This window comes from Microchirus variegatus (genome assembly GCF_963457635.1).
Source record: "Microchirus variegatus genome assembly, chromosome: 1".
Taxonomy (NCBI): domain Eukaryota; kingdom Metazoa; phylum Chordata; class Actinopteri; order Pleuronectiformes; family Soleidae; genus Microchirus; species Microchirus variegatus.
Genome location: NC_139802.1, coordinates 10,642,064 through 10,667,326, shown reverse-complemented (window position 1 = coordinate 10,667,326; position 25,263 = coordinate 10,642,064). Strand labels below are relative to the sequence as shown.

The 25,263-nt window shown below is 41.9% G+C and overlaps 1 protein-coding gene across 1 annotated transcript in view; it reads right to left on the bottom strand.

The window, feature by feature from the left end:
- triob (trio Rho guanine nucleotide exchange factor b) overlaps positions 1 to 25,263 on the bottom strand; it is a gene marked incomplete at its 5' end in the record, with an annotated part of 110,707 nt that overhangs the window by 43,683 nt on the left and 41,761 nt on the right. Inside the window, 12 exons of the mRNA XM_083910501.1 lie at positions 333 to 502; positions 2,486 to 2,677; positions 2,765 to 2,887; positions 3,515 to 3,745; positions 4,106 to 4,237; positions 5,258 to 5,449; positions 11,623 to 11,745; positions 13,607 to 14,077; positions 14,190 to 14,294; positions 15,809 to 16,001; positions 17,697 to 17,811; positions 19,156 to 19,230. Of these exons, the coding sequence (XP_083766627.1) occupies positions 333 to 502; positions 2,486 to 2,677; positions 2,765 to 2,887; positions 3,515 to 3,745; positions 4,106 to 4,237; positions 5,258 to 5,449; positions 11,623 to 11,745; positions 13,607 to 14,077; positions 14,190 to 14,294; positions 15,809 to 16,001; positions 17,697 to 17,811; positions 19,156 to 19,230 (2,122 nt within the window). The remainder of the gene's footprint in view (positions 1 to 332; positions 503 to 2,485; positions 2,678 to 2,764; positions 2,888 to 3,514; positions 3,746 to 4,105; positions 4,238 to 5,257; positions 5,450 to 11,622; positions 11,746 to 13,606; positions 14,078 to 14,189; positions 14,295 to 15,808; positions 16,002 to 17,696; positions 17,812 to 19,155; positions 19,231 to 25,263) is intronic.

The following is a 25,263-nucleotide window of genomic DNA, read 5'->3' as shown; positions in this document are numbered from 1 at the left end:
TAAATATAATTATTAAATTACACATGCCTAAAATGTAGTTGTGATGTCTTGAAAATGGCCAGTTTCCCAATTAGAAATAATATTATCTGTTAAACAAATGGCAGCAAATATAGTTACAAACCTTACAATATGCACAAAGTTGCTCTTGTAAATGATGATTCTGATACATGTATATTGATTTGTGAATTGGGTCTCCATAGATTGTCATCTTAAAAAAGTGGGTCACCATTTCAAAAGTTTAAGATGCACATGAGCACTACAGGAATGCGGCTTCCACTGCTGTACATTAAATGTTATTCAGTCCTCAGCATCACACTGGATAACAATGTTACCTGAGTTGCTGGATGAGGTCCTCTCCCTCCTTGATGACATTGACAGTAGCCTGCAGGGTGGTTTGCTGCTGCTGGCCAAAACGTTTGATCAGGTCCTGCACTGCCTCCACCGACTCGGCATACACATCATCCAGCAGCTCCTTCTGAAGCTCCTCCAACCACGTCCACAGCTAAAGAGATTGACAGAACAGACAAGCTGCTTAAAACGCATGTGTGACACATGGTGACGGAGACCAGGGCAGACCCACAGAGGGGCAGTGAGCTGAATATAAAACTTAAGAATTGAAGAAGATGCCACATGGATAAACATAATTATTAGCTATTGGAATTATAATCTAACTAGTTCTGGTGGGTGTTTTGTGAGTGGTCATCTTCATACCAGATTAGCCATCTGGGTGACACTGGCACAGTAACCAGAAGGCAGGAATGAGACCCAAAACACCTACTGTTTGTCTACCACTCATACTGTACAGCCTCCTCAAAAACAAGTCTTATTTAAGTATCATTATCATCATCGTTACGTGCACGCAAAACAAAACAGGAAAGAATTAAAGGTCCAGCGTGTAAAGTCCTCTGTTTGAGAGGGAGAGGAAAACACAATATTACAGTATTATAACAAAGGAACTATTGAAAGTTACAGCTACAACCAGAAGAGTGGTCAAATTGAAAGAACTCCCCTATGCATTCACCTATACATGAAAATCTATTTATAAAGATGTAGTGTGTAAGATTTAGTGGCATCTAATGGTGAGACCATAACAAACTCCTGACTCAGCTCATCAGGGAAATACAGTGGCCTTCACATTCCAGAGTAGTTTTTCCTTCATTCCCATTGTAAGCTTCTGCTCCAAAACACAAAATGCCCCCTAACCCTAAACAACTTAAGTACACATAAAAACCAATTATACACTTAAACATACTTCAGTTTATGTGGAGTGAATTTATTTGTCTACTAAAGCCAGTGTGGATGAATCCCCCCTCTCTTCAGTACAGTGCTTGCTGCCTCTCGTGCTGGACGGCATCCAAAGGCTTCTACAACTAAAAGAGGTGATGGCCAAGAAGGTTGGACACACACAGAGTTTCACAAACACACACACACACACACACAGAGAAACCTGCACCAGTGTGAGCTGACAGATGGGGCGAAGGCGATTAGTCCATATGGACATTAAAGACTAGCTTCATTAATAACACCATGTGTCTATGACAGACTCTGGTTCTCTGTAAACAGGATGTAGTGTTAACACGTGTAAAGCTCTGCCGGTGCAGGGAGAGATATTTTAACATACATGTACAGTGGGAGACCTTCACACTGTGAGAGGAACCAGGAGAGCGGGCAGTGATTAGTATGTTTCAGCATATTGCTGCTTCGATCTTATCTGCTTGGTCTTTGTTTACTGTTTTTAAACCATAATACGAAAATTAAAATACTGATCGTCATTATCGCAGTGAGGGACCGGGTGGATTAGATTAGGGTGGATTGCCCTTGATTTGTGTAAACAACAGTGCTACAGGGAAAAAGAAATGCACATGAGACTTCAGCAGTTAGCAAAATTTGAAAATCAAATGGGAAAATATGATAAATGCATGTCCCAATACTAAAAGTAATTTGTTATGAGATACAGTATATGAAACTGGTTCTTACACCGCCACTGTAATCATTTAAATAATCTGTGAGCATTACAGAGAATGGTCCAATCCTGTGTCATACTGTGGGGACATGTGGCTTTCACTGTTGCCTCACAGCAAGGGGGTTGGTCCCGGTCCAGTCCTTTCTGTGTGGAGTTTGCCTGTATGGGTTTTTTTTTCCTCACATGTCCAAAAACACGCAGAGGATAAAATAGTTACTCTGAATTGCCATAGGTGTGAGACACACTTTCTCGCCCTATGGGATTCTTCATCTGGAGGATAAAGCGGTAGACAATGGACGGTCCAATTCTTATGAGAATGAGTCACACAATTGTACAGCGACTACAGGGTGATACCCATCTACAATGACACGTAGGAGTGTGATCAATAAATCCACAAACGTCTCCCTTACTTCGTAGAGAATTAGTGGCATAGCTATTTAACTTTGGGCAAAACAAAGGAGCCACACATGTTGAATGGGACTAATGGGTAGGAGAGGAGAGGAGAGGAGAGGAGATACGCACCTCTTTGACATGCGTGTGGAAGGCGACAGACATGTCCAGAAGGACTTTGCGCTGCTCGACGCGTCGCACAAAGTCCTGGATGCGATCCTCGAGCTGGTGCGCGGCCTGGTAAATCTCCTCTGGGTCGCACTCTCCAGTCTGAGCGAGCTGCTCTGCTGCCTCCAGCAACTTGTCCGCATTAGTGTAGGTGTTCTGAAACATTTACATTACGATTGCGATTTAAAATGACGAACGAGTAGAGAAGTAAAGGATTGGAAACAAAATAAGAATCCATCTCACCTGTGCAACCTCTTCAAAGTCCTCGTGCCTCTTTTGCAGAGCTCTGGCTCTGTGCAGAGACTTCCCCACCCCGGTGTGTTTGCTGAGGAAGGCCTCGCCATGGTTCTCTATCCAGTCCAGGACCTTGAAACACACACACACACACATACACATACGTCTTTGAATACTGATGCAGTACACATTTTCAAGCAGTAGGGGGTGCAATTAAGTGGCTGTATTCAGATTACATTAGATTTACAGATGTCTATAGCTGTCATCCGTCTCTCTCTTCCTCATCCCTCTGTCGGCTCACTCTTCCCCCTCTGCTCTTTACTCTTCTCTAAATCTGCATTGTGTCACATTTCAAATCGTACAAATGAAGTCAATTAGTTCTCGCTAAATGAGAAATCCAGACCAACGCAGAGTGTCAACATTTCTGCCATGGTTGAGATCGGCTATAAATCTTCGTACAAAATTACCTTATTATCTATTAAACAGATGGCTCCATCTGTTTCTGTGCGGTGTAATGAATGGGCTTTTTCATGACGCTCTCAAGGTCTCCGAGAGAATATTATGATGGGACAAAACGTGCATGAGCACGAGCACAATGCCCTCCACACCTAATGTGACCGTAAATTGCATCACCATGGAAACTACTACCAAGAGAAAAGGTGATGAAAGAGAAAGATGAAAGAGCGAGAGAAAGATCTCAGAGCTTTGCTGAGATGCAGAGAGTCGCTCAGAAAAGACAGAGCCTCACGCGGAGCTTACTTGCTGCACGTCCTGCTGAAAGACACACAGCTGCAGACGTTGGTGGAGGCGAACTTTGCGATGCTGCCAGATGTTTTCCAGCTGCCTCTGGTGATGCAGCACCTCGTGGATGATGTCCAGGACGTGGTGGACGGCCTTAGAGTAGTTGGCCGACGCCATTAGCGAATCTGCGCTGCCAGGGGTCAGGGGTCGCTGCAGTTTGTCCAGTAGAGACTTGCCATCCTGACTTACCTGTAAAAGGTCGAGTCACAAATCTCAACAAGGATCTCATTTTGAAATAAAATGTGTCAAGTGGCACTGGCTCATTTCCTTAGAGTCAGGTATTTAACCATATTTAAGTTGGATAGAACTGACAGTGTATGTAAAAAACATATTTTTTTTTTAAATACAGCAACGTAAGGTGTCATTTATAAAACATAGGGGTACAAACTAAGGGAATGACTATGCATGTGGTTAAAAATGAAGAAGATTTGACAGTTAATACAACATGATTTTGATTTGTTTTCCTCTCTCTGTTCCTATTCCTTCACTATGTTTATGCGCAGATAAACAAAAAGGCGTGTGTCCATGTGTGTGTTCGTGTGCACTGACCTCCGAGTATGCAGTGGTAATGTGCTCATATAAACCCTGATGATGGTGAATGGTGTCTTCCAGATCCTGGAGTTCAGAGGGCAGCTCTCCTTCACCACACGCCTTACACCACGGCTCCACTTTACTCATGTACTGAGGAGAGAGCAGACACAATGGTACAATATTACACATCTCCATGTGAGTTGTCATGTATGTCATATACATAAAGTTCTGTTTGAATTCTAGTGTATATTCCCCCCCCCCCCCTTTTTCTTTTTTTTCATTGTTTGTTGTCTGGTTGTGAACACTGCAAACTGCACAAGAAATTGCCTGCAACAAAGCTATTTCATTATATTCTGAAGTCATAAAATGTACTCTAAACTTAAGGGACAAGAAATGATCATTTGCAGGTTCTAGCAGGCACATAGCCGTCATATATATCATGTATCCACTGGACAGATAAATCCTCTGAGGCTGGAAGTTTGTGTAGGACTCTGTGCTGCACTGTGGAGCCAAGAATAGAACTTTTCGCCGACTTTGCGGACTTCCGGTTTTCGGATACCGTTGCCCTCACCAGCACTCTCAAGTGTTTTACGGACAAAGCAGAGCTCCAACAGACAACGTCCCAGTGAGTGCAGAAGTCAACATCGCGTGTTTTATCTCCTGTACTTAGACTGAGGAGGACCACAAAAACATGAGTGAGTCATCATTTTTCACACTTTGCCGACTGATAGGGCCTCCAGAGTCCCAAATAAAAAGATTTAAATGATTAAAAAGTTGATTTAGCATAATATGGGACCTTTCAACAAACCCCAATTATTCTTAACTGTAAATCTATTTTAGATCTTTTGTTGCCCATCTATGGAGGAAATATGAAACTTGTCAGGCTCTAACATTTTGTAATAGATAGATTTTCTCTAATGATTTACACGTTATATAGCGTATGTGTGTGAGAATGTAGAATTTATAAAAAAAAAAAAGATTTATGCATTTATTCAAGTGGTAATTAATAATGTAACACGTGATGTAATAAAGTGAATACACACGTTTGTTCCCATGTAGCACAGAATACACAATTAAAGCACATGCATGTACATAATGGAGCTTTCTAGTTTTTCAGCTTTCCAATTTGAATTTGGCGACACCTTAAGAAATCGTCGGTGTTTTGTCTACCTGGTCTGCTTTCTGGTGGAAGCTGGCAGACATCTCCAACAGTGTGCTGCGTTCGTCCAGTGCTGCGGCGAACGCCTTCCACTCCTGCTCCAGCTGACCCGAGATCTGCTGGATCTGCTGCGAGGCATAGTGGCCTGACTCCAGGAGCCGGTTCCCTACCGACATGATTCGATTGATGTTCACATACACATTCTGCGTTTGAGGAGAGACAGAGAGAGAGAAGATGACGAGGATTAAAATACATAACAAAAGAAAAACAGTTATTTTAGGCATCCTAAATTTATTCCACTATGCTTAAAGTTCTTGTTTAATTTGAGAAACATTCAATGTTACATCTTGGTCTCACAAGCAGTTTAAAACTTGGTTTGCTGCAACATACATTTTACATTGTTAGTAGTCTGTCTTGGTTAAGCGGAACAATGTTGTTTTTCCTCATCAGAAGTTATTGTTGTTATTGTGCAGTGCCTGTATGAAGTATGTATTCCTATAGTGGGAGCTGAAGAAGATTATTACAGTTATGGTAATGCATGATAAGGAACATAAAGGCTAACATAATACAAACACTGTGCAACCTCATTTGGCACAACGCAAATGTTTTCATTTTCGTTTAGCATTAGCATAGCTAGATGTTGTGACTGTCAGCCCAAGACAGTGTTTGTATTATGTTAGCCCTACGATAATGCTAATCGTAGCCTCGCTAGCTTACCTTTGGAAACACAGGTTCGCCAAGTTAGCCGCAAAGTAGTAGCATGCTAATGCAAAATAAATATGTGCTCGTGCATTATTTCAGTATAACAACATGTTCTGCGGTTAACCGTGTGAAACGGTCTCACCCTTTTGAATTTAACAATATAAATTAGCAACTGGCTATGATCATACACATTTCCATGTTAATGTTCATTAAAACAAACAAACAAAAAAGATACATATAATATTATAATAATAATAATGTACATATACATATAAATACAGACAGACAAACTGAAAATACTATGCACGACCAAAGTTATTGTCATCAAGGTCCAGGGTAACGTTAATATTTGGACATCATGGTATTAATTAATTAAAAGGCTACCAGGTATAAAGAATTGTTGTCGTTTAATTTTGGGTGCCATTACACACATAAGGTGTGTTTGTGAACACATTACAAAACAAGTCAAAATGTGCACCTTTGTTATAAACTCAACCCACATTACACACACTCACACACACACACATGCAGCCTTGTGACCATTAAAAAGTCATTCGTTTGGGAGCCACATCCCATGTCAGTGATGAAAAGAAACCCATTTGCCTCTTAATCTTTTAGTCATTTTAATATATGGGCTCCAAGCTGTTTTGTGCAGATAGGCATGGATCACCAAACGCTAATTAACAACTGTGTTAACAGCCTGTTATTATTCTATTCAATTACTGCTCCTGAAGCCTATTATGGCTCTTAGTCTGCCTGTTTCAGTCACAACGGGAAGGAGAAATGAACCAAACACCAGCTACAGCCCTCAAAACAGAGGCAGTGTCTCATTCTGTGAGACAGAGGCTAGAAACAGAAATTATGACCTCATTAAAAGATGCACCGAGCGACGCTTTGTTTTATCTAGGCTGAAAGGCTTGAGATGTTCTCAGACTGTATCAGACTTGGGTTTAAAATGGTTTTTTTTGTGAGGATTTTGTGAACCAAGCAGAAACTTCCCCCCTGTGCCGATTGTCAAAAACCCAAGGAAAATCTTGACACTGGGTCATCAAAAACCTGACGACAGGTTATTATGGGTCCAACTGCAAAAGACAAGCTGTACAACACAGTAGAACTGCACAGTAGAACTTCATTAACCCTGTTGGAATTAGAAATGAAATACGAGTTGAAGACGTATCCCTAAGCTGCTATAGGTCTTGCACCACATTATATGCGAGTTTCAGACCTGACTGATCACAAAGAGAGAGTGTTAGCAGATGGCAACAGATGGCAAAATAATTAGATTTTATAAGCGTTTCTTTTTCGACTACAGTTTTCTACTTCCTCTCATGTTAAAATGTATTCACTGTACTTTTAAAGGGGACATATTATACCCTATTTCTCCAAGTTAAACTAGTTCCCTGGTGTCCTAATGAACATGTCTGTGACATGCTTTGGTCAAAATACTACTACTAAAAGGATGAAGCACAAATAGCAGTTCAATCACCCTGCCAAATCAGCCCTGTTCAGAACGCTCTATTTTGTAGTATCTCTTTAGGTCCACCTTAAAAAAAGTAAAACAAAACTTGAGGCACAGGAAGTGACATCAGCCACAGAGGCTACTGGGAGCTAACAGCAGTTAGCATTTGGAAAGGTGATCATTTGCAGGCTCTAGCAGGCACATTGCCGTCATATATTACATGTATCCACTGGACAGATAAATCCTCTGAGGCTGGAAGTTTGTGTAGGACTCTGTGCTGCACTGTGGAGCCAAGAATAGAATGTTTCACGGACGTACGTTTTTCGGATAGCGTTGCCCTCGCCAGCACTCTCGCGTGTTTTACAGACAAAGCGGAGCTCCGCGGGACAACAATTCCAGGAATTTAGCGCATTGTGACGTCCCAGTGAGCGCGGAAGTCAACATTGCGTGTTTCATTTCCTGTACTTAGACTGAGGAGGACCACAAAAACATGAGTGATCTTTTTTCACACTTTGCCGACTGAGGGCCTCCAGAGTCCCAAATATAAGGATATAAATGATTAAAAAGTTGATTTTGCATAATATGTCCCCTTTAAGTCAAAATAGCATAAAAACAAACAATTCCTCTTTACATGTCACCTGGTGCAGCTCATGCATGAGCGTCCTTTAAGGCAGAAATGGTCTTATGTCACATTGTACATTAATAAACTCAGCTCAGAGATTCCACAACTGAGAAATGTACCACTACTGACAAAGCTGTTGGGACTATTCCGTCACATGTACTTCAAGTGCATATACTGATTTAAAGGCTACAGCTGCAAACTGCAAGGAAAAGACGATGCTGAACTCACCAGACGTGCGCTGTAACTTTGGATTTGATGATATCTGTAGGTTTTAATATGAAATTTGACACCCAGGGAACCCAGGTGAATTTTCAGTACACTCACTTTCTCCTGAATATTAAAACCAAACACTGTCAGTTATGGTTTCGTATTGGTGGACGTACTGTCTCACTCCTGATTCACAAGATTTCAGCGGACCGTTTTCCTGAAATGATCTCATCTACAGAACATCTTCCCCTTTTTTGTCTTCTGCGTAAAACATGTTGAGGTGCTAGAATGATCAACTCGTGTGACTTCTACAGCCCGTGCTGTGCATATATTTAGCATCTTTATGATCCAATAATATTTGCCTCAGCAATAATAGTGTCTCCACACAGATCAATAAAGTCTGATGATTTATACAATCGTACACAGAGTGTAATGTTGTATAAATCAATGTTGTATCAATACAAATGCCAGCTACTGCAGCCATTACATAATCAACCCTTTTTGTACCAGGCATGACTACGAATAACGACTATTGGAATGAATCTGTGCCGTAATGATACAATTCCTTTTTTCTAACTTTGATTAATGTACTCACTGCTACGTCGTAGGTACTTCATGAATACATACAACAGACAGTGCTGATTATGAATACATGGTCACAACAAGATGATATGAACAATGAATACAGGAAAAACATGGTCTTAATTTGAGAGAAAAAGAAGATTCATGAAAACAGGGGCAAGAGAAATAGTAATTTATAGAAAACAATACATTATGCGCAGGCATGAAATGTGTATGTAAACGAAATATAATAAACTAGAATCACAAAGAGTGTATAAAAAATGGATGGACTCGCTTGCACAAAGAGGAATAAGGAATAAAATATTGAATAACCACCAGGGGGCGATTGCTCTAGTTGCAAAAAAAGTGAAAAGTTCACAAAATGAATTCACTTCTCACTTCATTTAGAGAGTCTGTAAACATTTTCTTGAGGAGTTAATGGTAGGTCTTCAGATTCTTATGAGTGACATAATGACCAGTTGCCTCAGAAGAGAAGAGACTTTATAGTCACTTTTTGTCACTTTAGCTTTACCAATATGTTGAGTAATGATCACTAATAAAATACTAATAGGGTAATGTAATTTCAGTGACACACACATGCACAGTGACACACACACACACACATGCACAGTGACACACACACACAGTGACACACGCACACTCCTGACACTTTGTATTTCCATTCAGCAGGCAACAGGAAGAGGAAACGCTGCTTACTGTGGAAGAATGGGTGGAGGGGGCGGTGGTCACACTCTGAGTGTACCCATGTGCATTGTGAATGTATTTGTGTGTTCATACTGTTGTTCCATCTGTCCATATTCTGCTCCTGTTGTCTCAGGAGTCACTGCTTCATCTCAACATACAGTGTTGACACAACTGGCTTTGGGCGGCCACTAAAAGGTTGCTCCTGGGGCTTCATGTTGACACTGCTCATTGTCAATAGTTCCCAACAACAGTGACTGGTGGACATTTTTACTTTGACGTGGAAACGGTCCTATTGTATGTTAAAGCCCTAATTCTAAACCATATGGAGTATTTACACCAAAAAGTGCAAGGCAACACTCAAGAAGGCATAAGATAGGCGTGTGCAGTGATCTGCTGACAAATACAGCAGCAACTTTACTACAACTGCTTAGTTTTGTTCCAAAAAGTTACGAGTCAAATGATTCCATCTTCAAAATCACTGGATCAAAAAATCAGATGCCATCCAAAAATCCTAAATATCACATAAATGCTTCACTAAGCACAGGCTGTCACCCATTTCTCACAGCTTTATCCTCCACATGAGCAGGGCTGCTATCCCAGCTGACATTGTGGACAGTTTGCCAGTCCATCACAGGAGACAAACAACCATTCACTCATACTCATACTCATACTCATACTCATACTCATACTCATACTCATACTCATACTTAGAAATAAGGGTTCCAAAAGGGTCCTTCTACAAGGGCTGAGGTTCTACCTGGAACCATTTGCTTCTGAAAAACCCTTTCCCGAAAAAGGGTTTTTCAAGGGTTCTTGGTTACACTAATGGTTCCAGAAAGAACCATTTTGATCCAGAGAAACCTTTTAAAACCTCTGCATGTTTTTGGACTGAGGGAGGAAACTGGAAGAACCCACAGCACACACAGGGAGAACATGCAAACACACAAGACAGAAAAGCCCGGACCTGGATGCAAACCAGTGAGGCAACTAGGTTGGTAGGTAGATGCACATTGCTGTGGATTTGTATCATCCACAGCATAAATGTCATATGAAGTTATCTAATAGTGAATTATGCAATGTCCTCCATTAACAATGTGTTATTGATTGGTCAACTTGGTGGAGCTGGTTCACTGTGCACAGCAAAGTTCCAATAAACGTGAATTTGAACGAGCTGGTGGAAATGTGAGTCTGAGTGGGAGGATGCACGGTAGTTAGTTCACAACCTCTGATCTCCCTGGGCGACACTTCTGTCACAAAAACAATAGTTTCAAAGAGAAATGTTTTTGTTCAAATCAGGGGTAAATGGGCTGCACATGTTTACTTGTGTTTTACATGTTTTTTTTTTTGTAGTTTTGAAGACAAAAAAAACCCCAAAACAATTCAGTAAGCCATCACAGACTGTCGTGCACCACACTGAATTCACCATCCACAAAACAAAGAAGCAAAACAGAAAAAGCTTGTATGAATACGCAAACAGGAAGGGTGGTATAATACTTTTCACAGGACATCATTACTACTTTAAAAATAGCTTCTGTTGTGTCGATTTTTGCCATTTTAATCAACATGCTAGAAAGGCATCATACACATCGTTGCTCCATGCTATGAGGAAGTGCACTGCACAGGATTGAGGGCAGGATGGTGTTGTCTTATATGCTATATGTTATACAAAATGTTACACCATGAGGTATTTAAGGCTTTAAACACAACCAGCAGAGCATAACTAATGACTGCAGACTTAAAACAGTGTAATGTCCTCAGTGACTTGCATTAGTCTGAGATAGAAAGGCACAGGTTATTGTGAGGTACTAAAAAGGGCAAGAGGGGTTATGGAGCGAAGCAGCAGAGGGCAGCAAACATCTATGGGAGGGGTATCGAGGCAATATGGGTCAATTATTGGAACAATGCTAAGGGAAGACAGAGTTGGGGCAGAGTGGAAAACAGCTGAATAATAAGGGCAGCGATTCAAAGCTCACAGAGAAGATGGTTTAGGAAGACGGTTGTGAAAAAGTACATTGCATGTGTGTGTGTGTGTGTGTTGTACTGTGGTGTGAGGCCTGTTAATGTGAACGACAGTAATGATGATAGTTTGAGATGACATCATCTGTGCATGTGCGTCTTACCATGCAGTTCATTGCGAAGTGGTTATGCTGCGTCTGCAGCTCGACGGCATGCTGGTGGTTTCCTCCGATTTCTGTGTAGCTCGTGAGGAAAAGCCCCTTGTTGTGCATGATCCAGTCGAACATCTGCACACAGAAGAAGGACAAAAGCATAAGTGACGTTCATCAATGATCATTGCACCTGACTACAGAGAGGCATTTTCTGCAACTGGTTGAAACAAAAGAACAATCTCTGTCTTTGTGAATGGTGCTTTACCCTTGATGTATGTTTTTTTTCTATTATTCCCTCTCTCTACACATTTGGAGTATGGAAAAACGTGTTTAATTACAGCTCTGACACTTTTCATAACATGCCTCTGCATCTGCCTGCAGCTCAGCACAGCCGAGACATGAAACATCACACGCTCTTGAAACACTGATGATGCACAGACACACACTCACTCAGTTATTAAAAGTTTCCGGCAAAATAACGCAGCTCAAATTACATTTGATTAGGGAATAAATGTGTGTGCACATGGAAACATACACAACTCATTTTCTTTAGAAAAAGCTCTAAAAGTATTAATCCACAGATTAAACATTAGTAGGATGTTACATAACACCGTGTCGATAACATCCAGTAGTGTCGGTGCACCGATGGATCTTGTCTGTTCAACATTCACCATTTGATCCATGCAGAGCTTTTCTAATCCAGGGATAAAAGTTGATCTGAGGACTTGAATGTTCAGGTTATTATAATGTTTTCAAATTCCCAGCTCAGTCTGGTTTGTATGCATGCTCACGAATCAGATTAGCCAATGGCCAACCTGAAATACTGCAATATGTGTCAGGCAATAAAATGCAGCGTTGGCACTTTTCAACACAGAGGCGTCGAGGGGCAGAGAGCTGAAGAGGCAGCTGGGAACCAATAAACTTTACTCCGTGCATTTCATTATCGTCATGTTGACATCGCCATAGCAACCAGGCGTGACGTCACCCATAAGACTATGAACACCTGCCTCAAGGTCCACCATGTGGACCTTTTGCAAACAGCAATTTATGTCACCTTCAACCAGGCACCTAATGGACGATACCAGTTGTCAGTTACAGTTGTGTTCACCCATTTGTGCTGTACTTTATTGTCTTTTTCCCATAAACTTCCATCCATCCATCCATCCATTATCTACCGCTTTATCCTCCACCAGAGGGTCGCAGGGGGTGCTGTGCCTATCTCAGCTGACATTGGGCGATAGGTGGGGTACACCCTGGACAGTTCGCCAGTCCATCACAGGGCCACATATAGAGACAAACAACCATTCACTCACACTTTCACACCTATGGTCAATTTAGAGTGACCAATTCACCTAATCCCCATATCGCATGTTTTTGGACTGTGGGAGGAAGCCGGACAACCCAGAGAAAACCCACGCACACACGGGGAGAACATGCAAACTCCTTGCAGAAAGGCCCTTGTTCTGAAGTCCCAAACGGGGGTTCTTGCTGCAAAGGCAAGAGTGCTAACCACTACACCAACCGTGGGCCCCCATAAACTTCCATTCAAATGCTATTCATATTACAACAAGCACTCCAGCCACCAGCCACCCCCTGGTGGCTATTCAATATTGTCTTACTTCCTGATTAACTTCAACTGGTAAACCAGGGTACTATGTCCATGTTTTGAAAAGTCTATTGATAGAATAGAATAGAACAGAAGGCCACACGGTGGATAGCATAATTGTCTCACAGCATGGAGGTCCGTGTTCGCAACCCAGTCAGACTGAGGGCCTTTCTGTGTGGATGTGAGTGTGGACTTTCTCAGTTTCTAAAGGTTAATTAAAAACTCTAAAATTACCGTAGGTTTAAGTGTGAGAGTGTATTGGTTGTTTGCCTCTATGTGTTGGCCCTGTGACAGACTGGCGACCTGTTCAGGGTGTACCCCACCTTACGCTCCAGTAGCCAATGAATGTATGAAAGAATAGAACAGAATAGAATAGAATAGAACTCTGACCTTCTCAGCGTCCTGTTCGAAGAGTCGCAGCTGGAAACACTGGTCCAGTTTCAACTTCCTCATGTGCCACAGCTGCTGCAAATTCTGGCGTGTCCCGTGCAGCTTATCCAACAAACCCGTCACTTTAGCCACCAGGTTGTGTGCATCCGCATGCGCATGGAACCCATGGTGATGGTCATTGAGATCTCCACTTGCTCCTCCAGCCCGGATACCGTACCCACTCTCGCTAATGCTTCCTCCCCCTGTCGTTTGGGACTGCAGCCTTTGAAGCAGCCGTCGTCCCTGCGTGTCCAGCTCCTCTACAGATGCTTTAGTGGCCCTTTTCTTTAGTGCAGCATGTTCTTCCATGAGCCGCCGGGCTCCCTCCAGGTCCCGAGGGAGATCCCGCTGGGACAGTGTTTCTTGGAGCTCCTCAAGACGTGCGAGAGCTCGCGTTGCATCGCTGGCAAAGGTCTCAAATGAGAGCCGCACCTGAAATGACAGTTAAATGTAATGTGGAAAAACTGATTGTCTGCTTCTGTCTTTGATTGGACAAACATAAAGCCTGTGAAATACTGGAAACCAAAACTCAACGTATCCAAACCTCAATCCAGTCATCATGGTTGTATTCTAAGCTGCCCTCAAAGTCAGCTGTCAGCTGGGAAGGGTCCACAATCTTGGATAAACCGTCTAAGGAGACCATCACCGTCTGGTGTGGGCAGACACAGATACAGAAACAGAGAGATACAGTTACAAGATGAATTCATTGCAAAAGGTGCAAGAGCAGGAATGAAGAGTAAAGACGACCACAACTTACAGTCATCATTAACATCATCAACATATTTCAAACTAACCAAAATGTTATCCTGCCAAAAACGTTCCCACCATTAAACCTATGAAAACACAGTGCAGAACCGGAGGCTCCACATTTCAACTGCTTAGATAGGTGGTACGACCAATACAAACATTCCAGACATTCCATGCTGCATTTATAGTATGTTTTTATTAATAAGATGGAAGCACAAAGATATACATTCTTAGAGTAGGGAAAAAAAGAAACTGCTGAGGTTCACTTGTGTGCGGGGAAAAACTTAAATTTGCGACGCAGCTGGATTTCTCACACGTAAGAATCTGTCTTAATTCTCACTGATGGCTAACGCAGACTAATCAGTGTCCTATGGGGTAAGAAGCAACAATAGTGTCCAGCAAGATCTTTTCAATGATGGCAATGGCTGTTATTTATTTAAATAAAATAAAACTTTACTTAAAGGTGCATTATGTAATAAATTTAAAGCAACTGGCCATAAAATCCTCCTAATATGTCACAGAGACTCAGGAATAATGTTCATAAAACATACTTAACTCACCAACAACAAGAGTACAGCCAAAATATTTGCATAAAAAAGAATTTTGGCGGACTGCAAATCATGTTTATGTTTTGAAATCATGTTTCAGTCAGTAGAGTCTCAGCTACCGAGCAACCACGGGTCGCCAGTTACGTGAGAAAACGAAACCTAAAAGACCTCAGTATTTTGAATTTGAATGTAGTAACCGTTTTTGGCCACATTCTCACATATGGCACCTTTAAAAATGAAAACATCTATGTTACGGGTTATCGCTCTTATAGCTCTAGCAAATGTGTGAGACAGTCACTGACAGATGGTTCAACTGCTCATTTCCAAACAGTTTCCAGTAAGTTCTTCCCAGTGGGGTTTTATAAGAAACCGTCCTGCATTAGGTTCCAAAACACATATAGAAAAAATATAATATTTGATGCTGAACTCTTCTGGGAGCGATCACCTGTGCAGAAGATACTCAAACCAGTGACCTTGTGGTGATATTTCAAAACTATCAACAACTGCAGTGCATTTGTGATAAGATGCTTCGCCCTGTCCTATATATCCTGTTGCCATAGTAACTGGGTCAGAACTAAATATACCAGTACCACATGCCCACACGGGACAGAAGAGAGCCACTGTCACCAAGCCGCAGTCCAATTAGATCTGATAAATTAGCACCATTGGCGATGTTAAACTCACTGCCTATGTAATGCATTCAAGAAAATGTATATCTTAAAATACATTGACGTAAATAGCACAACCATCGTCTGCAACAAGAACTATAAACCTATATAATCAAAACAGTCCTGTGTACAACATCCGCAGCAACAACTGATGAGAAATTGAAAGAATTAGAAGAGGAAGGATGTGGAGAATCACGCACCTCAAATTCAAACTTGGAGCTGCCAAAGTTGGTCCTCTGCTTCTGCCAGAAGTTGTCTGGCTTGATGATGAGGGCGACGTGGATGCAAGAAGGAAAAGACTCTTGAAGGATCTTCAGCAGAGGCTTGATGCTGTCCCACTTAGAACCACGCATGTCCACAATCACTGTGAACCCATGTCTGGCCACCTCCTCGCTGCAGAAACACATTTAAAGAGGTCAGGTTGCAGGAAAACACAGAGGGGTACGGAATATGTTAAATTAACTTTTAAATTACACACAAAACCATTGTGTGACTCATTTGAGACTAAACGAACGCAAAAAAACATCATCGCCGCACAGCTGTGAAGATGACGAAAGAAATAAAAAAAGGATATTAAAAATCTGAAGAGCACGTGGGGGAACATTTTTAAACACTGAAGTGTTAAAATTTCCACTGCTGCTTACCAGGAGTCCCGCTGCCGTATAAGTCCATAAAAGGTTGTTTCTCGGTGTCAAAGGCTTTAATCGCAATGTGTCTAGCTCGGACACAGAAACAGACACACATCCCCGCTGCTCTAACTCACACTGACCTCACTCTGAAAACAGATTGTCAGCCAAATGGGCACAGAAAAACAGAGCGAGAGAGAGAGAGAGGGAGGGAGAGAGGGAGAGAGAGACGCAACAGAAAAAGGGTAAAGGAGGGTAAAGGAAAAATATTTGGACAAGAGAAAGAGCAAAGGCTGACCTCCTTCTGAGTTAGTGACACCGTTCCTTCTTTGTTTCAATCTCTAAGGCTGCTCACCTCGGGCTGGTCCCTTAACTCTTAACACAGTTCCTAAAGAGCTGAGACTTTTGAGGGCCTTTGGACACAAGTTCACAGCTACTTTCTCTGACTCTTTCGAAACACAAAAGCAAGAAAAGATTCATTCATCCTGTTTGTTCAAATCCAACAATCACTGATGTGCATAAGAGGAGAAAGTACACCAATAAAGAATGGGCACATAATTATTGGGACCTTGGAGACTTTAACTTATTTGCGCCGTTTTGTAACGTTGCCAACATTTGCATCATGCCGTTTACTGTCACAGAATTTTTACAGTAACTGACTTTGGTTACATCTTGTTTCAAGTCTTCAAACTATGTTGTGAAGAAAAAAAACACTTCAACTACGAGAGCTACAAAGCACCAAAATGTGCTGCACAGTGGAGATCGGTAGCAGTAGGAGAGAAAAGTACGGTTTCTCTTCAGTCTATGCTAATCACAACAATGATCAATGTGAAGGAAACATCCATCCATCCATCCATTATCTACCGCTTTATCCTCCCCCAGGGGGGTCGCGGGGTGTGCTGTGCCTATCTCAGCTGACATAGGGCGATAGGCGGGGTACACCCTGGACAGTTCGCCAGTCCATCGCAGGGCCACATATAGAGACAAACAACCATTCACTCACACTCTTACGACCTACAGTCAATTTAGAGTGCTTCTAAATTTCTAGAGTTCAGCTTCAGAACTGACCTAGAGGGTAAAATAACATTATAGCTTCAGCAACTACTGACCTGCTCCTACCAAAAATGTGTCAAAGCCAGAGAGACGGGAGAGTTACTAAACATCAATGAAGGGTAAACTCCATAAAGGAGTGAAGAGGTAAAAGGAAATTAAAGAGTGGAGAGAGAGAGGGAGGGAGAGGTTTGTTGAGCCTCCATAGAGAATCCTAAATAAATCCATTCATGCTCTTTGAAGCCTTTGGTTATGCCTCAGCATTTTAAATCCAACCAAGGTGGGATAATCTGAGATTTGTGTGAGTATGTTTGCATTAGAGGTTGGGGATTCTGTGTCAAGTCTATGCATCAATGCATGTGCACATCTTTGTGCGTGTGTGCACGTCCGCAGTCAAATGTGCGTGTCCTACCTGGGAATCGTAGCCAGGTAGGCTATGAGCCTGCGCAGGTCTTCGGGTCGTATTCTGTCATGGTTGCTCCGTGCTGGGAAGGTGAGAACGGGACCTCCACGTCTGTCTCTGCCACCTGCCATAAGAAAACAGATAAGACGGAAGGAGTCATTACACAATGTGGACAATACCGATCAGGTGTATCACGGTCTGTGGGTCTGCCTACATTTCACACATTCATGGTCTTAAAGGGGACATCCTATTTCTCCAAGTTAAACTAGTTCCCTGGTGTCCTAATGAACATGTCTGTGACATGCTTTGGTCAAACTACCATAAGGGTGAAGCACCACAGCAGTTCAATAACCCTGCCAAAAACAGCCCTGTTCAGAACGCTCTCTTTAGTAGTATCTCTTTAGGTCCACCTTAAAGGTCCATCTTAAAAAAAAAGTAAAATTAAACTTAAGGGACAGGAAATGACATCAACCACAGAGGCTACTGGGAGCTAACAGCAGTTCGCATTTGGAAAAGTGATCATTTGCAGACTCAAGCAGGCACATTGCCGTCATATATAACATGTATCCACTGGAAAGATAAATCATCTGTGGCTGGAAGTTTGTGTAGAACTCTGTGCTGCACTGTGGAGCCAAGAATAGAACTTTTTGCGGACTTTGGAGCTCCACGAGACAACAATTCCAGGAATTTAGCGCATTGTGACGTCCCAATGAGCTCAGAAGTCAACATCTTGTGTTTTATCTACTGTACTTAGACTGAGGAGGACCATAAAAACACGAGTGAGTCATCTTTTTTCACACTTTGCCGACTGCTAGGGCCTCCAGAGTCCCAAATATAAGGATTTAAAATTATCAAAAAGTTGATTTTGCATAATCTGCCCCCTTTAAAGGCTTAAGTAGCCACAAAAACTCTAAGTATTCTATGCAAAACATTGTAAACCAAGCAGAATGAATAGATTATTGTGCATAGGGTGATGCTACCTAGTTCAACTAGGAATACATTTATTTCGCTGCTGAATGAAATTCTAGGAGAAACGCTGCATAACACAAAAGGGTAGAAGAGTCAGGGGTCAAATGACTCTCATTTTTTTCATTCAGACTGCAGCAGCACATAACACTGACTGTTAATAAACAGAGCACAACACTCTCTCAGACTCACTTACAACCACAGCAAGACCTGTGCGCTCTAATGATGCATCAGTGAGGGAAAGGTCAGGTCAGAGAGCCACGATACTCAGAGAAATAAGTGAGTGCTCATAAATAACTAATAAGTACCCATTACAATGAGGGGAAATGGAAGCATAACAAAGCAGGAATGTTGTGACACTTTAGTTTTGAAACAGTCTTTGAAGCACAGGACTGATATTTACATTGCAAAACGCGTCTTACTGATATCTTTTATATGTTTGCATACAGCATATACAATGCATACATGGGGATAATAGGGAAGGAAAGATGATATGTTTGACCTGAGAGGAAGGCGACCTTCTCCTTGAGGATGGGAAGCACATCGATGGCCTTCATATCCTCATTGCGATGAAACCCTAAAAACACAGAGAGGAACAGAGAAATCAGTGACGGCCAATTCACAAACAGACAAACGGAAACACGCACTTACTGTAACATATGTGTCTGTTTTTACTCTAAATTACTAGTGGATATAACCTGTATAACATAGAGGAATACATAATAATTAAAAACCCCACAAAATAATCTGTTGTACCTTCTAATTTTCAAACTATTAAATAGAGTTAGTAGAGCTGTTGTATAAAAGCAATATCACACTCGACGTTGTGCTGTTGTACCGTTTGATATCCTACGACCACGCGTTTCTTCGGTATGAATATGTCCTTATGGTGCATCAACTACGCAAGCTATTTTAAATTTGGTTTACTGTCAAGTAGAGCAGTAGGAGTTGTGCGAAGAGAAGAGAAGAGAAAATATAAATAGTTCATCCCAGTGCCTGTGAATGCAAATGAACTCACCAGACTTCTGAGCACTGAATCCTTCATTATAGTTAACATACACACAAAGTGCATGCTCTCAAAATAAAAGTCAATCATGACTCAGACTCTATTTCAAACCACAAAAGAAGACATAATCTCTAACAGGAGCCAGCGATTACTTGGAGGTGAATATTTGCTTCAGAGTTTTTCCACCCACAGCCTGATACATGGGAGGGAGTGAAAATGGTAAGGCATTTTTCAGCATAAAAAAATCATGACAGGAAAAAAAACGGTTGGAAAGACAGTTGGATAGATGGGAATGGAGAGGAACATCATTTTACACCGAGTGCCACAAGCTGGAATAAAATAGAGACACTACAGAAAGACAAGCAAGCTAAATAACTCCAACAGGTTTTTAATGGCTCCTGTAATATTGATTTCATCCAAGATCTGAGGGAGTCAGGAGAAGCAGTCAGGCTTGGATGACAGTACATTAGCTCGTGGTGGGAAGAGTCCCGAATGGACTCTGGGATAATGTCACAAGCAGCCAAGACGAGATTGGACTGTGGCAGCAATAATGGTTTCATTCCCTTTCCACGGCCTGGCGGAGGACAGCGAAAGAAGCAGTCACTCGCAATTAACACTCGCGCCTTTTATGATCTGGTTTTCTGCTGCAGAAAATGGTCTCATTATAACCTGCTGCAACCATTCCCCCCATACAGTCCACCTCTACGCGTCTCTCGGTCAGTGGGAAACACGGCGTTAGGAAGATCGATCATGATATTAGCAGGAAAAGAACATCGAGTAACAACGCGACGACGAGGGCGCAAGTGAAAAGAAACGATACTGCTGTAAGTCTGTGTGCGTTTTTTGCACACGTGTGTGTTTCCTGTGAAGTGTGTCCAGACACATGCCTCCTCCCTGTGCTGGTTTATGTAAGATACAGGCGCTGGCGCAAAGCCAAGACTGACCTCTGTTGCCCCTGCTGCAGCTCAGGTTCCCAGCCGTTCAGCACCAACTACCGTCATAAAAGTTGCATTTTCTTAATGTTGGATCACTGCATTTTAAAGAAAAAAAAAAAAAAAAATTCCACATAAAGTTCTCTATGGCCATAAAATAAATTGGAGAGCAGCAAAATATAAACAAGTGAGGGCTACGCTGCTTCCATGGTGCGATGGCCCATTACTTGTGCAGTAAAATAAGCACAATGCTCCAAGTAGACGTACAACCACAGAGCCTTTCCTCATCACAGCCAGTATTAACCCCTACATTATCCCACAGAGAGTATTACGCGACACACACACACACACCATCATCACCACTCACTGCATAAACTACAACAACCTCCTCTCTTCACTCCGCAGACTCCCTCATTTACGAATCTGCCGTGCATGAAATAAAGCTTCTCAATTGCAGGCTGCTTGCTCAAAACACACTTATATACTGAGGGGAATTTATTATTTCGCTGACAGGCTGCACTCAGAGCGCTGTAAAACACGGCAGAATGTTTGTCTAAGGAATGAGGATTGTGCAGTTGGCTTTGCACACATGAAAGTCTGTTTTTTTTTTTTTCAGTGCACAATCTGTACCAGCATATCTTCAAGGTGATGACTGCAAACGAGCGATGAGGACACAGTAGTATAGGCTTTGCTCCCGCACCTGTCAAAGCTGTAACTGTTTATCATAGTCGCAATTTGCATTGCAACCACGCTGGTGTATTTTTGTTCCCATTGAATACATTATGCAACAGCAAGTTCAGTGCCCAAAGTATAAGCATTTTTAGTGCCCAGTCCACATGTGCACACAATTACATGCAGATTGTACTATTACCACAGAATATAGAGGTAAAAAGAATTTAGCATTAGTTTAACTCTAGGACATGGATTTTTTTTTTAATGCTCCGTTTTCAAAATAATTTCTCAGTTAGTGTGAAAATATTTTACTTGCAGCTAAAGCATGTGATTACACTATGTTCACCTCCTGCTGCTCTGAGTGTAGAAAGCAAACAGCGGAGTCTTCTTCTCGTCCATTTAACTCCACAAGATTGGGCCCTAAACCTTAAACAGGACCCAGCACAGAAAGCATGCAAATCCATTTCATGTTGCCCCCCCCTCACGAACCCCAGGCTGGAAACACTCACATTCTGATCTGAACATACTACCACAGGACAAATTGTCTTTGTGCCTTGTAAAAATTCTTCACACCAAGACTGAAAACTGCTTTCAGACTGGTTTCAGCGCCTGAATGAGATGTAACAATTAAAAAAAAATGTTTATAAATAAGAATGGTTAAAGGTTTATACAACCCCTGACCGAAACTGTATGAGCCTACAGCAAACAGCCAATTTCTTCTTGCATGCATCATGACCCCAACTCGTAACCCCAAAATAAACACAAATGATGCACAACAAATCTTTTCACAGCACATCAGTGCACACGGCCTGAGCGTCCAGTCCAGTGCCAGTGTTTTTGCTTCCAATTTTTTATTTTTTTTTCTAGACTGTACATGCACGGTGCATCTGCCCAGCCTGGCACGCCATCTGATGCCAATCCTCTCGTTTATAACCCCACAACAACCTGAAACTTGGAGCAATTACAAGCCAGTTTGTATGTGCCGTACGCAGCGGAACAGACCTGTCCTGCCACATAAAACCGCAGAAACATCACAGTTGGTACAATCCCCCTGGCTGCTGTGCTCAACGCTTCGGCAAGAACCTGATAACACAGATTTCAGCTGCCGGTTGAATCCAGAGCCGTAGTCACAGTGTGACATGCATATAATACCATACCAATCATAGACTATATATAGAAAATATATATTTTTTAATATTGCATTTAGACGCACATCATGTCAGTTTTTGAAAGTGGAAATTCACCAATGTCCCTTGCAAACAGGCTATTACTTTTGCTGTGAATCACACTGGTGTCCACTCTTATGTGCTGCACGTAATTTACTCTCAATGGAAACATAATTACACCCAAAGACTTCTATTCAAACTGATTTATTTTTGCAACCAGCACCAAAAAGAGTTTATCTTTTATATTGTTACTTCCAGCAAAAGTTATTATACGTATTTTATGTGCAACTAGCGCTCGAACACTAATCAATCGTCTAGTAAAAATCCATCCATCTTCTACCACTTTATCCTCCACACGAGGGTCTTGGGGGGCGCTGGTGCCAATCCCAGCTGACATGTAGTGAAAAGTAGGATAAAACCTGGACATGTCACCAGTCCATGACAGAGCAACTCTCACACTCACGCCTGTGGTCAATTTAGAGTGTCCAATTTCCATAATCCCCATGTCTAGTAAAAATCCAGTACATGCATGTGTTATCATTATATTTGTTATGACAGCTGAATGAAAGTAAAAGTGTCTGCTGTTAAAGTTTGTTTGTGATATATGAAGAGGATATTGGGCCTGCGATGGATTTAAAATGGCTCCTGCATACTTTGGGTTCTGGGTCCGAGCCCAGTATGTGAACCATACTATATGAGTTTGAGCGAACTGGGAGGTATTTGTCACAGCTCAGCCTGGTTTGGCTCAGTCTGACTAGAAATGGCTGAGAATGTGGGGAGCAGCTCCAAAAAGAATGCAAGTGTTGTGTGTTTTTGTGTGCGTTTCAGCAGCAGCGTGACTGACATCATTTACATGACTAAGAATTGTGTCATCTTTAAGAGAGAGGGATGTGCCACTTTATCTTCTTTTTTTGTGTGAAACATAACAGTCAGACAAAAAAAGGCAGAGCACAGGGCACCGTACTGTCCTCAAGCTTAGTGGATGTTCAGCAAAACTCAACACTGGGACATAAAACATTATCTCCCTCTAGGAAACGTCTCTTGTTGACACCTAAAAGGTCAAAAATACAGTAGTAATAAAAACTTAAGAAGCAGAAAGAAATGCAACACTCTGTCTAAACTTACTCCACTGCCACAGTTTTACCCTCAGCATGCACAGTGTCTGTCATGTATCTGTGCTATTTCTGCTTACCCCCCTGGCCTGGAGTGTGTGGCTGTCGTTCATGTTGCTGTTGGCAATATTCAAGTCTACACGATGGGTTGTTGTAAACCTGGTTATACGTCATGTCCCTCATGTGACAACCTCAACGACAATAACACCAAATGTGTGCCGTCCTAGTGACGAGATAAACAAAGTGCGTGTCGTATTTCGTCCCTTTTCAACTGTAAACCTTTTTCGTTTATTTACAATAACACGTACAGTCCAGAAGGAAAATCCTCCTCCCTCAGACACAAACACACTTCTAGCAGCTTCTACTCCACTTCTGTGACCTTCAGCCGGAGCTGGCAGGGAGCCTGGGGACTGTGGCGAGCTCAACTTTCATCAGGTTTCTCATATTGTTGTTACAGTGTGGCTTACAGTAAAAATAACACTCTGCTCCTACCACAACCCGTCGACCTGGATGTAACCCCAAAGCAAAGCAAAAAGAGGGTATGAATAAGTCATAACAAATGGGGAGGGTAGGAAACAAAAGAAATCTCTCTTGTTCCGCTCTGGTGCCGTGTGTGAATGTTCAATCTGGAACTGCAGCGTGCCGTCCCACCCCTGCCGGCACACACTTTTTTACATGTTTCTTTTTGAAATGTGTTTACCTTGTTCTAGTGTGAGTCATTGTATGATACAAATGTCATATTATTTTACTATAATGATTAATGGTTTTGTCACAGCAGGAGATAACACCCTTCATTCCATTCAGCCAACTTTATTTGGCTGGAATGAGACAGTGTTTTGGCATTTTTGTTCGACATAAAAGATAAATCATAATTATTATTGGTTTTCTAATGTGAGCACTGGTAAAAGGTTGACTGTGCTGCCGTATGAATTAAAATAAGTAACTTTTAGTATTTTTTTTATATTTAAAGGGGTCAGATTGTACCCTATTTCTCCAAGTTAAACTAGTTCCATGGTGTCCTAATGAACATGTCTGTGACATGCTTTGGACAAACCATGTATCCACTGGACAGATAAATCCTCTGAGGCTGGAAGTGTGTGTAGGACTCTGTGCTGCACTGTGGAGCCAAGAATAGAACTTTTCGTGGACTTCACGGACTTCCGGTTTTTGGATACCGTTGCCCTCGCCAGCACTCTCGCATGTTTTACGGACAAAGCGGAGCTCCGCGAGACAACAATTCCAGGAATTTAGCGCATTGTGACGTCCCAGTGAGTGCGGAAGTCTACATCGTGTGTTTCATCTCCTGTACTTAGACTGAGGAGGACCACAAAAACATGAGTGAGTCATCTTTTTTCACACTTTGTCGACTGATAGGACCTCCAGAGTCCCAAATATAAGAATTTAAATGATTAAAAAGTTGAATTTCCGTAATATGTCCCCTTTAACACATTCATTCTTAAAGTAGGGACTGTGGCCATGAAAGTACAGCAGGTAGTGCAGTGAGATGTCATTAAAAATAAACAAATAAAGCTTTTTAGTAAGGATGTGAATCGTTCTCAGTCCCTCACCAGATCAGATATCGGACAGATAAAAAAGTAAAATCCAATATAATCCAAAAACCTTATAGATTGCATGCTTCACTATGCACACTGTAAGAAATGTAAATAAAAATCAGCAAAGCACATTCTAGCCAAGTCATGTTTGAGCTGTTTATTTCTTCCA